The sequence below is a fragment of the Lepisosteus oculatus genome, chromosome 8 (assembly GCF_040954835.1).
Source record: "Lepisosteus oculatus isolate fLepOcu1 chromosome 8, fLepOcu1.hap2, whole genome shotgun sequence".
Taxonomy (NCBI): Eukaryota; Metazoa; Chordata; class Actinopteri; order Semionotiformes; family Lepisosteidae; genus Lepisosteus; species Lepisosteus oculatus.
Genome location: NC_090703.1, coordinates 26,340,138 through 26,353,459, shown reverse-complemented (window position 1 = coordinate 26,353,459; position 13,322 = coordinate 26,340,138). Strand labels below are relative to the sequence as shown.

The window sequence follows — 13,322 nt, the reverse complement described above, 5'->3', positions numbered from 1 at the left end:
TAATAAAACATTTTTCCTTTCATTTTATTTTGCCTCAGTTCATTTTTTGAAATCATTTACTAAAATACTGATCTTGATCCAGGAAAAAATTAGTTTATTTTTTGCCACTAAAGTTGACTGAAAATCCCCAGTACAAATTTAAGAAAGAATGCTTCTTGAAAACAGTTTAGTTTATTACAGCGCTTGTTAATGTATTATTTTATAGACCTGTATAAGCTGTTTATCATTTTTAATACACTACTGGATTAGTCAGTTGCATAGTTGCTGTTGACAACTTCCATGCCAATAAGAATTTGAAATGGTATTGAAGCAACAGAAAACTAAGTTCAGATAAGCCAATTAACTATTAAAAATTAAAAGTATTCACACTTAAAAGTATCACAACCAGTGATTTCTGCTTCAACGGTATTCACTGTATGCTCCTATAAGTTGGGAGAAACTTGGAACAGGAAAAAATTAATCACACACATCTTCCTTTTTTTCCTTCTTCTTTTTCCTGTGGTGGGTATCTGCTTCTTGGGAGGGTGCATTGAGCTCGCTGGAGTACTCGCGGATCAGCCCCTCGATGGCCCCCTTCACAATCTGATCCCGCCGCTTCGTCTCCTCATCCAGCTCCTCCTCCTCATCTGCATTGTCGCCCGGCTTGGCATTCTGCGCAATTGCATGCTGCCACGTTAACCAATCTCATTAATCCGTAAAAGCTGACTTCCTTGTAGCAGTCTAAAAAACTAAATATGTTGGTCTCCCACCATTTTTTTTGAGTCACAAGTAAATACTGTTAGTTCCATTTTCAATTTCTAAAAACATGATTATTTAATTTGATCTATTATGCAGAAAAAAAGGTAGATGAAAATGTTAAATATACTTATACACACCTTTTCATGTTATCAAATCAGGCTCAAACTTTAACTAAACTATCCTGCTAGTTTAACACCCCATACTTTAAATTAAAAAGACCAGGGTAACACAGCTCTGAAATGAGTCCTAGAGAATATATCAACATAAATGTCTAACCCATTTTTAGTTGTAGATAAACTTTACAGGACTGCAAAATAACAGATACTGTCCAAATGGTTAACAGAACCACTGGTTGCTAAGATGGATCTGAGTCTTCTGTTCAAGAAACCTTTGGCAGCTATTATTTTATTCTTGTTACATTTTCATTGTTGACTGTAAACCACTTATTCCTCTATTTGCTGATAAAATATGATAAACATTACAGAAAACAACTTCAGCAAAGAACATCTTATTGCTAATGAAAGCAATGTGAAGAAACTTTCTTCTTAGAACTTTACCTATAAATCTGATTTCCTTTGAAGCTTGATCCTAATTTTTCAGTAAGCAAAAAAAGATAAAGAAAATGCAGATAAATACTGCCTTAAGTTATCTACCCAATTTACCCAGAGTTTTTAAGGACACCAGTTAAAGGCTGCTGTACATACCCCATTGGAATTTCTTTTCTTGGCCTTCCACTCATCTAGCTGGGCTTTAGTTTTGGCATCTACCTTCACCAGTAGTTTCTTGTCGCCGATCTGCAGCTCATGGAGCAGACGCAGAGCACGCAATGTTGACTCGGGCTCCTTGTACTCACAGAATCCAAAAGCTGGGCAGGGAAAACACAAAATGGTGAAGAAACTGGCAGCAAAACTACCTCAGTGTTCTGTGGAAGCACAAGAATGACTCTTTGATAAGCAGTACAGAGAGAAGGTGTCCCAGAACCGCTCTAAAGTTTCCAAACTAAAGATTAAGGTGTATATATAATAACTTCAAAATAGTACTAAAACTGAGCCATGAAATTCAAAAAGCAAGCAAATTCAAAACCTATTTTCCATGGAAAGGGGGGTGGAAAAACAAATACCTATACAAAAGCATTCAAACAAAACCTTATTGATGACAAAGAATTAACTGCAAACACTTCACACTAATCAGAGGTCTACAGCTATACAGCAAAAGTTTGTTATATACCCATACTCCCTCCCAACCACGCCAGCTTAAGATGTGTTTACACATCTATCCTATACACACACAACCTTTAAGCTGATCCATTTTAGTTCATTAACATCCCATTGCAAAAAGCCATGAACATTTGTCCTGAGGAAGTGCTTTAAAAAACCCATAGTGATCTGTCTTTGCTTTACCCCAAAGGGAAGACACTTCAAAATGACATTAGCAATTCTGAAATTTACAATGAATCCCACACTTATAAAGCATGTTATCCTGTACTAAGTTATAAAAGTTTCAGTTTTTGCTTTTATTAGGTTTTAATAATACAGTGCCTTGCAAAAGTATTCAGACCCTTGACCAATTCTCTCATTTTACTGAATTACCGAATTACAAATTCTACATTGAAATTTTGTTCTGATATTTTTATTTCAAAGCACTGAAACTCAAAATTAATTTTAATGTGACTGTTTTGTTAGAAAATATTATTTGAATTTCCATAAACATTCCATCAGATGGTTGCAAGGAAGCCCCAAACCTGCAAGGGTGTGTTTTACCCCATTGCCAAAAAAAAAAAGAATTGAAGCAACATACTCAAATTCAATCTCACACTGGCCATACCCAGTCAAGGACAGGTTGAAAGTTAGTGACTTTAAGCTTTCATCACATCAGCTTCATTCAGGAAGGCTGAAAAAAATGTTAGAAGTGTTGTACCTGTTTTGTTTTTACCTTGGAGTTTTCCAGAAGCACCTTGAACTCTCTTCCAACTTAGAACCAAGCCACATTTCTGAGGGAAGATAAAATATTACATCCAATGTTCATAAAAAACTTTCATATTTATAGTAAGCAATTAAAAACACATCCATCAAGAGAACCCAACTTTGAACCGTTTAGCACAACATCACAAGAACAAAAAAGTCCATTCTGTCAAAGTCCACCATTCTGTCAGTCTTGCTCATTTGGTTTCTTGGACCTATTTGACCCAAGGACCAAGCCATTTTTTAAATATCACAGTTAATACCTTTATTAATGCCTTTCTACAACAAAGTAGTTAGCTTCAAACATCCATAACCACATTTTATTGTAAAATCACATTCAGCAAAATCTGCTTCTAGCTTTCTTACTGTATGTGTTAAGTATCTATTTCTTTCAGGATTTTGAATAAGTGAACACGTCTCTTTAACTTATCACATATTCAAGGAGTTTTTGGTCCACACTCAATCATAGCTCAGATTTTCCATAAACCTAGAGAAACCTTGCTTTATTTTTTATTTAAGCCTTTCTTAAAAGTACTTTTAACTCATTCCTGTAGAATAATCACCAACATGCTTTAGTTAAACAGCCTCCCTCAGTAACTGTTTTTGTATTCATATATCAACATTTAAATTAATGAAATGGAGGGTGATCCTGAACACAATACGGTCATTCACATTTAACATACCTTTAAGACCAGGTGCTATTCTAGTTAATCATCTCACAAGTGCAGGAATGTCTCTTGTAGAAGAGTTTTGTACAGTCTGTAAATCTAACGTTTACAGACTACAGACTAGGCCACTGTTATGGATTAGAAAGAACAGCACATCTGGCACAATCTCCTGGCATGTACCACTTAAATCAGTTGGCAATCAGTGAAAACCAATCCTGGCTTCATGTAAACAAGACTCGACACACATCACTGTTTCGCATTTATTAGTTCAGTGATTAAACAGAGAAGGTTCAACTCATACTCACTGCTAAAAGTTGTCTGATGAGCATGTCAGAGGCCTTTTCTGAAATGTTTCCCACAAACACTGTAGTGGTGGGGCCCCCACTCTCCTCATTTTCCTTGTTTCTCACTCCAGGGAAATCTTTTCTGGGACCCATTGGCTTTCCCACCATGGGCACAGTTGTCGGAACAAGTACCTAATTTAAAGAAACCATAACCATGTTTACCCTGAAACCCATTCACACATTTCTAATGGGCTGTATTTCTGATTTTTAAATTTAAATGTCAAAATTGTTTTCAAAATGTTAGTTAATATAAGAATTAAAGTACACTATAGATTAGATACACGCAAAAACTCACATCAGAAAAGTCAGAAAAAAACATCATCGGCAAATACAAAATAAAATGTCAAAGTAGGCCAATTAAATTCAGGTCACTGTAGTCATTAGAAACTGATGCACAGATGCAAAACACCTAAATATAAATACTTTAACATGCAATAAAACAAAACTCACAGCTGGTGTAGGAGTCATAATGCCCATGTGAACTGGAATCATCGGTGTTCCTAAAACACAAAAAACACCTGATGAACCAGAAGCTTGGAATACTACAATTCCATTCTTCTTTCATTTCTTCTTTCTATGAAGCAACTCACATATGTACTCTAACTAAAATACCAGCCAATACCAATTTCTCTTGACGTTCCCGACAAGCATATTTTCAAGTACTAAGCAAAAACATGTGCAGGCTACAGTTTCAAATGTAGTATGGTTTAGTAAAGCAAAGGTCAAAAAGAAAAACTTTCATTACAAACTTTCAGCTCTGAAAGTGGATTTGAATTCACAAAATTGGAAAAGTAGTTTTGAAGACATACAAATCTGACTACAAAATGCAACACACATTTAGTCAACAGGGAAAGAGAATGAAGGTATAAAGTTAACATTTAGCCAATCCAGCATATAGAAAACATTACTACTTGATTTGAACCCCACAGTGATCTGCAGATGCTTCAGTGGGGCTTGCAAATACCATGTCTTTTGCACCTAAAGTGTGCAGTGGTTCCAATGATAAAGCTGGTTGCCTGAAAGCAGGTTGAACTCTGCTGTCACGAGCCAACTATGACCAAGATTCTCCAAACCGTTTTGAACAGTTTGTCGAGCACCTGCAGATATAAGACAATATAACCAGGGTTTTCTCAGATCTCAGAGATAATGGTCATGCACTTGCACCCCAGTGCTCCTCCAACCAGATCTGAACATCTGGTAAAGAACAACAATGCCTGTGACATGATGACAAATAGCTCTAAAGTGGGCAGGTCAAATTCTGATACACTTCTTCATTTGGTATTCTATGAGGAACGGGGGTTCATAGCTGCTACCAAAACTTGAAAAACATTCCAGATCAGGTAAAGCTAACAAATATAAATGGCAGTTCTACTGTCAAACAGTCCTGTTCTTTCAGTGCTCACCAGGAGGTACAGCCGGAGGGAAACCAGCAAACTGAGGAGGGGGAATCCCCGGAGGAAGTGGAGGTATCCCTATCTGAGGACGATTGAGGTGTGGTGGAAAAGACATTTTCTGTATGGCACCAACCTGCAGTCAAAAACAAAAAAAGAAAAGGACTGTCACGGGAAACTTCCATACAAGCTGCCATCTTAATCAGTTCTCGGATTAAGTTTGGTAGAGAGTGAGACATATTGACATGGCTAAGGCAGAAGATTTTACTGTTAATATTGTTTTACTTTCATTACAGCAATTCAAATTCATATAGTATTGTGATTGAAATCCTATATTTGCAGGAAAACTGAAATGCAAACAGGTGTTTAAATTTATGAACCAAAATATTGAAGTTAATTAAATTTCATTTAAAAATATTTGTTTTATATCTAATAATCATTTACAAAAATACATGAATGTAATATAATATGTTATATAATTGATAAAAAATTTAAGTGTTTTTACCAAAAACATTATATGCCATCCCACATTTTTTCATCTCCCTCTAAAGCCTACAGATCCAGTATATTGACATCATACCTGGATTTGTCCAGACCTGAGCCTGAAGAGCACGGAGGCAGTCTCTGGTTCCATCTAAGTACTTCTACTCTCTGGTTTTCTCCATATATCGATCCCCAATAGAACCCCCTTTGTTAATGATGAATTATTTATACTACCATTAATACTTAAATTTCACGTAAAATGTAAGCCATCAGATAAGAAGCAAGCAAAAAATAAACCCAGGAATAAACTGTGGGTAGGCGTTGTATTCAGACACTAAAGATCAAATAATCCATACTAAATTATTAAGTATTATTTTTACCCAAGGGACATGTAGTGATGAAAAAAATCAAACACTGCCGCTCTCCATTTTTTGCTGTTGCTCCAATTATATTTCAAACGAAAATCTCGAAAACATGCATTCTCTAATCTGTAGGCAGTATTTATTTCGAACCGCTATACATCTAGGCCTTGAGGTTTTTCGGCCTACAAACTACAACCTCAATCTAAAGACTGCACTGTAAAAGAAATATTTGACAAAACTGTGATGGAACAGATTTTAAATATGTTCTCTATAGCTCATAAAATCATACATCCAATAATTAACTTCGTTAAATACTAAGAAAAACTTGGTTAATTTACAGTAAACGTGTAGCCTGTCCAACAACACACGGACTCACTTCAATTCGCGGAAAAAAAAACAAAACGCGAGTTATTTCGGAATTTATTCTCTTGATAACAAAACCTTCTCTGCAACCCAAAGGGCTTCACAATGCAATGCTCTCTGACAAAAACGATTTCCAGCCTTCCGAAACCTACCGCAACAGAAAGATGGAGGCTTTTTTGTCCTCGTCGAACACTATTTTTTGGGTGCTTTTACTCCTATCCGGTATTAAACACAAAATGTCCCCTCACAAACTAGCCGTCTAGACGGATAAGGTTTTTACTTACCCGAAACCAGGTGGCTTATTAGTTAAAATATGCTTTTAGCCCTTAAAATACTTCACTTCGAAATTTTAACTCTCTACCTCAGTCAACTCAACCAGACCACAGAGTCATATAGGCGTTGAAGGAATCATACCGCTGTGCTCGCACTGCATTATGGGATAACACAATGGACTCGGAGGTCTGTGGGCCAGTCCTCCAGACATACCGTGAATTGTTTTAGTTTTAGAACAGTGGTAGAATGTAACATTTCATTGATGCTAAGGTTAGTTAGCATATAAAAGCACAGTAGTAGCACTAGAAGTATTGGTAGTAGCAGTGTCAGTGTGATATCAATTATTTATCCTAGTGACTTTTTAAGTTTATTTTTATTGTGCTACACTTATCTGGTAGTTTATAATGTAATTTTGTGTTAAATGTGCCAAAGCCTTAAAGCATCTCAGACACAATTAGCTGTTACAATATATGTATGTTATGAGTAACAACTAATGTACTTAAAGCCACACTGGACTTTTCTGGTTCTATAGCAATTGTGACTGTTATTAATACACCTCTTATATGAGAAGAATATAAGAGAAAAAATCAAGCTTAAACAATCTCTAATTGACTAATTCACAGAAACTTATCAAAAATTGTACATGGGTATTTAATATTTGTTGCAGCTTGCTCATATTAACTAATCACATCTAATCAACTTTAGTGTTCCAGATATAAATTCATATCAGCCTGAGTTTTAATTCAAAACAGTATATTTCATTGAGGAGCCTACCTTTGTATAATGGTGTAAAAAAAGGGTCTCAAATTCAGTTCCTGAAGTGTCTTCTGGTATTTGTTTCACCCATGCTGTCAGTTCCATAGTTGGCCTAATCATTTAATAAATTGCGTAATTGACTACTAAACAGTACTATTTAATAAGTGATAAATCAGTCAATCTACAATACTCTGCAGTTATTTTTGTGTTTCTAGTGGCACTGACAGTGTTTGAAATTGTTTTAACTGCTGTCTTACCTTGTCTGTTTCTGTGATGGTAATGTCTAAGGAGCTGTTCCCTTGAACCTTCAAGGCTTGATTAGCAAATCCTGGAGATTAACAAACTTCTTGAGTGATGTGATTGTCACGGTTAGGTGACCCCTTGAACAAGAATTATTCCTGCCTCATGTAGAACTACGCTACCAGCAAATTCAAACAGGGTGCTAGGCCCCCTCTACTTTACCACAGGTTCTATTTATCTCCCAGAATCACCAACGCACACACAGACTAGCAATTGACATTAGTGCCTGTTTTATTTTCTAAATACCCCAAGAATATACACTATTACCCCAAGCCACAAAAAAACAGCATCCACAGCAACAAAATGTTACTCCAAGGGACACAATGGATTCCAGAGAGTCAGGAGTCCTTTTAGGTCATGAAGAAAGAGCACAAGAAAATGTTTTTTCTCTGTAAAAGTCTCTGTAAAAGTCTTTGATGGTATGGAAAAGAACAGCCACACAGAGAAGGGGGATGCCACCTGGTCCAATTTCCAAACTCTCTGTTTTAGCTATATTCGAAGGCCTACTACATTCCCCTCTGTTAAGGATCAGCTCTCCTGGACTGTTTCTTTGCACCTTGGATCCAGGTATTAAAAGTCTCTGCATGGTATCCAATGTATCCCTTGGTCTGGTTTCTCTCCTTTGTGGTCTTGTAGGCTTCAGCTTCCTTGCACTGTCTGTGTTGTGTCGAGGGGCTTGTGGGGAGAGAAGAGACAGCCCTCTGATTAAGTTCAGAAATTTCTATTTCTTGTCAAATTGATTGTTAAGAGTGTAGGGGTTTGTGTGAATTTACTGGCACAATCGTAGTTGTTATGGTAAACTGCGAGAGCTTACCCTGGTATTGATACAAAAAATGTGTACATAAAGGCATTCAAAGTAAATATGTAGAAGTCTGCTTGAATACTGTAGCGTCCCAGAAATGGATTGTCTAAGAGGCTGTGCACCTGTCCCTGAGTATTCAAAATTACAGACACATTTCCCCCACTCCCCTCCCCTATAAATAGGAGGCCTCTTTTACTTTTTCCCGTATTCTCATGCCAAAGTCCAGGCTGAGCAGTTGGGTCTTTTACTCTCTTCTCACTGTTTTCTTCCTTTCTTCCCTCACCCGAGTAACTAGCATGTACCTAAAAGGAAAATAAACTAGTGAGCTGCAGTTCCAGTCTCCTGCCTCTCTTGTTTCACCACCACTTGTGCAAAGGGAAACAGAGGGGGACCGCTATAATACAAAAGGCTGATCATTACGTGAGGGTTATTAGGCTAATGCTGAGATCAAGAAAAGATACAAAAACAAGGGTTATGCGTTTAGTGTACCATCGTTTACACGAATTTATTAAACATACTCAACATTCAAATACTCATAAGTAAATACTATTACTTAGATTAATTAAACTGACATGTTTTAGGACAGCAATTGAATTCTCAAGATTGGAAATAGGATTGAGCACTAGAATGCCACCGAAGCTGGAAAAAATACTCTGCTAGAAACACTGTAAGTGTAACCTGCCAGCCCATGTTTTCAAGGTTACGAGCTGATTGGAAGATTGCTTGGATGTTGATCACTGGCTTTGTTGTAATGGAAGCATGAAACAGCACTTAACCTGGTGCAAGCATTACAAGGGGATTTTAAGATAGTATAACATACTACAAAGGCCTCATGCAGGTGTCCATGTGCTGCGACACGGACACCTGTGCTCCTGTACTTTCTGTAGTTTTTTATTTTAATTCCTTATTAGTTGGTTATTTTCGTTATTGTTGTTTTGCTATTTTTCTTGTTACTTTTGGTTCTTGTTTACGTTTGCTTTTTTTAAAGTATTGTAGCATGTCTTTTTTAGTTAACTACACAATACTATTTACGACACTGATCCTGTCCGACTTTCTAACTATATGCCTACTCAAGCCGGATCACATAAGGAACTGTCGCGCACTGCTTTCTTATACAAGGCAAGCGCTTTTATCATTACGGCCATCTGGCGAAGCGGATAGCCCCTGCAGTTTCCTCAAACATGTACCCGAGGACATCCGTAAAAGAAGGCGACCGCGGAGAAGAGGCGTTCGGCAGCGGCTCAGGAAAAGAGTGAGCAGACCACCCTTGCCCTCCGGGATCCTGAGCAACACGATGGATGAGCTTCGGATCAATTCCTAGAGCTTGCTTTGAGTACCGTGAGTCTTGTATGATGATCTTTGCTGAGACCTGGATTCAACAAGACTTCCCCGACTCTCTTGTGGAAATTGAGGGGGTTTCCCATGTTCGCTCAGATAGAATTGAAACATCTGGGAAAAGCAGTGGTGGTGGTATTTGTGTCTTTGTGAACATTAAGTTGTGCAGGCAATACTCTCTGAGGAGAGTATTGCCTGCACCTACCTTCAGAGAGAAGGTACCTTCAGAGAGATTTAGGTAACATTATATGTGCTGTTTACGTTCCTCCCAGTGGAAATGCAGCGACTGCCGATTCTCAGGTAGCCGATTGTGTACATGAGCAACTTCAGCAGACTTCGAAAGCTCCCGTGTTTAATTTGGGCGATTTTAACCACTGCAAACTGGAGATGGCATTGCCTGGGTTTGAATAGTATATCAAATGTGGGACGAGAGGGAACAGAGTTCTAGACAAATGCTACGGTAATATAAAACAAGCCTAGGTGGGTAGCTGCGTCAGCGTGCGTAGCCTACAAAGGAACAAGTAATAGTTTATTCCATGCTGAAAAGAGAAGATAGAAAACGCAACGTTTCGGCTGTGAAGCCTTCTTCAGGTGTGAGAAAGACAGGGCAGACAGAAAAGATGAAATAACACAGAAGAACAAAAGCTGGGAGAGGGGAGGAGGCAGGAGGGGCAGAGAGGCCACTCAGGAAGTGCAAAGTAGGGAAGGGTGAAGAAAGGTGTGAAGTCAAAACCTGCATGAGAATAGAGAAGATTACATGAAAATAAGTCGGTCTTTTCTTCTGTGCTATTTCATCTTTGCTGTCTGCCCTGTCTTTCTCACATCTAAAGATGGCTTCACAGCCAAAATGTTGTGTTTTCTCTCTTCTCTTTTCGGGATGGAATACACCTAGTACTTGTTTCTAATACAAGCCTATACCGCCAAAGCCAGACCACCTCTGTCTAACTCTGATCACAATACTGTTCACCTCCTCCCCAGCTCTCAATAGCAGCAAACCTGTTATGTATGTAATGTATGGACTGATGACAGTTAAGATGCTGAAATGGTGTTTTCTTTGCGTAGACCAGGATATATTTCATAGCTTGGAGGTTAAATAGGCAACAGAGACTGATACAGACTACATTAATTTCTGTGTGGACAGTGTCATACCCAAGAAAAGCATTAGTGTACCCAAATAATAAACCATATAAAACTAAGGAAGTGATAGACTGTATCAACCGCAAAAGACTCGCTTTTAAAACCAGGATCAAGTGCAACTTAAATTACTGCAAAAAGATCTTAAACTAAAACTCGGGAATGCAAGCAATCAACACAAGGAGACAATGGAGAGTGAATTTGAAACAATGAACTCCAGGAGGTTGTGGTACACAATGAAAACAGTCACAAACATGAATTCTTCAAAGAAGAGCTTCCATACAATGGTTGAGCTGGCTAAAGCAAACGAGCTGAATTACTTTTATCTGAGGTTTGATAAAACAGGACTTCTCTGGTGCATATAACAGCATATTAGATACTATTACAGCTGACAGTAGTGCTGGTAGGTTTGTAATAAGTCCGCAGATGACCACATAATCTTTCAAGCACATATGTGTGAAAAAGGCAACAGGCCCCGATGGCATCACTACCTCTCTTTTAAAAAATTGCACAGAGGAATTAACACCAGCATGGTGTCCTTTCTTTCAGAAGTCAGTTGACTCTCACTCTGTTCCAGCACTGTGTAAAAAAGCAATAATCATGCCAATACCCAAAAAGCCCTGTCCCTCAGATAACAATGACAACAGGGCGGTAGCACTGACGTCTGTTGTGATGAAATGATTTGAGAGGATTATGGTATCCGTGCTGTGCTCAGAAATGAACATTGTACTGGATCCATATAAGTTTGCATATAAACATCGGCGGGGCACCGATGACCCAATCAACAGCATTATGCATCTTGTTCTAAAACACCTAGAGAACCCCAATGCATATGCTCAGATGCCATTTGTGGACTTTAGCTCTGCATTTAATACGCTGCAGACCCATCTATTGATAAGCAAGTTGAAGCAAATGTCCGTTAACCATAACATTATAAGATGGTACCATTCATTTTTAACAAATCACACACAATATATCAAGGTCAACAAAACTCTTTCCGAGTTCCATTAGCACAGGTGCCCGTCAGGGCTGTGTGAGCTCTCCAGTTCTGTTCACACTTTATACATATGATTGTACAAGCAGTAGATAAAGCAACATCATTTTCAAATTCTCAGATGATACAGCTGTTCTTGGCTTAGTGCATAGAGGTAGCAGCTCATCTGTATGTCAGAAATCCAAACTTTTCATCCAAATTAATCACTCAGGCTGATTCATATAAGTACTGTACTTAGGTGTACACATAGACCGTAACCTGTGCTGGTCTACTACTATATTGAGAGTGTTTGATCCAAAGTTCAGCAATGCTTATATTTCCTGAGAAAACAGAGTGTTTGGGGTTTGACAGGAAGTAATGCTACTCTTACCGTGCTGTAATCAAGAGCATTATCAGATATGGCATTTTAGTTTGGTTTGGTAATCTATCAGTTCATTTTAAATAGCAAATTACCCACCTCATCCAGACAGCTTTGAAGATTATGGGAGTGAAACAGCCCTGCAGACAATCTTTGAAAAATCCTTAATCAAACAGTCAGGAAAAATTATATAAGATCCTTCCCACATCCTCAACTCTGAATATCAACTTCTTCCTTCTGTCAAATGTGTTAGAGTTCCCAAATGTAAGTCAAACAGATACAAAGATTCCATTGGTCCACTATCCATTAAAGCTGTCAACGCAAATGTCGAGGATAAACACAATTTTAACACAACCCAATTGAGTGCAGTATGTTTTGTGATGTGTTATAAATGTTACATGTTGTTAAGTGTTATACTGTACAGGTGCAATAGAATGATGTGCAATGTTCTTTCTTATTTTTTTGTAATCGTATAGTGTGCAATGTTTTTTCTTTTCTTCTCTTCTTTTTTTTTCTTTGCATTCTATTTAAATGTACAGGAGTGCTGGGTGTCCATAAAAATCTTTTGTTATAATGTATATAACTTAAGTCTGAAAAGACTACATTTAAGTTTATATTATTTTTAAAGAAAGATATTGCTGTTCTGGAATCAGTATAGAGAGGAGCAACCAAACACATTCCAATTCTTAAGGGAATGTCCTACCTACATAGGCTGAAGGAACTGAACCTTTTATTTCTTAAAGAGAGAAGACAATGGGATGATCAGATTCAAGCATTTAAGATCTTCAGAGGCACAGATATAAAATCAACACAGTAGACTTCCTCAACAACAGTGAATCACAAACCAGAGGACACAAGTAGAAACTACAAAGAAGTGCATTTAAAACCAAGTGGTAAATCTTTACTGAAATGGAAGTGGAAGTAGTGAACAAGCTGCCCAGCCATGTTGAAGCCAATTCCATGATTTCTCTCAAGAAAAGGCATGATGAGAACCTCAGATCAATTTATTACCATCTTTTGTAACCTTGTTATGTTCTTATGAGTATGACATTGGTACAAA

General features: G+C 37.7%; 1 protein-coding gene across 6 annotated transcripts in view; it reads right to left on the bottom strand.

Moving 5' to 3' along the window:
* rbm25a (RNA binding motif protein 25a) overlaps positions 1-6,719 on the bottom strand; it is a 32,106-nt gene extending 25,387 nt beyond the window's left edge. Inside the window, exons 1-8 of one of the 6 annotated variants that reach the window (XM_069193413.1) lie at positions 6,595-6,719; positions 5,683-5,790; positions 5,115-5,238; positions 4,162-4,211; positions 3,673-3,843; positions 2,656-2,728; positions 1,443-1,603; positions 469-666 (exon numbers count right to left, since the gene is read on the bottom strand). In XM_069193413.1, coding sequence (XP_069049514.1) covers positions 469-666; positions 1,443-1,603; positions 2,656-2,728; positions 3,673-3,843; positions 4,162-4,211; positions 5,115-5,238; positions 5,683-5,736 — 831 coding nt within the window. In that variant the 5' untranslated portion in view covers positions 5,737-5,790; positions 6,595-6,719. Of the gene's footprint in view, positions 1-468; positions 667-1,442; positions 1,604-2,655; positions 2,729-3,672; positions 3,844-4,161; positions 4,212-5,114; positions 5,239-5,682; positions 5,791-6,462; positions 6,565-6,594 lie in introns of those variants that run through there. The other 5 variants (XM_015351173.2, XM_069193414.1, XM_015351174.2 and 2 more) reach the window with 5 other exon arrangements.
* Positions 6,720-13,322: the final 6,603 nt, after the last annotated feature.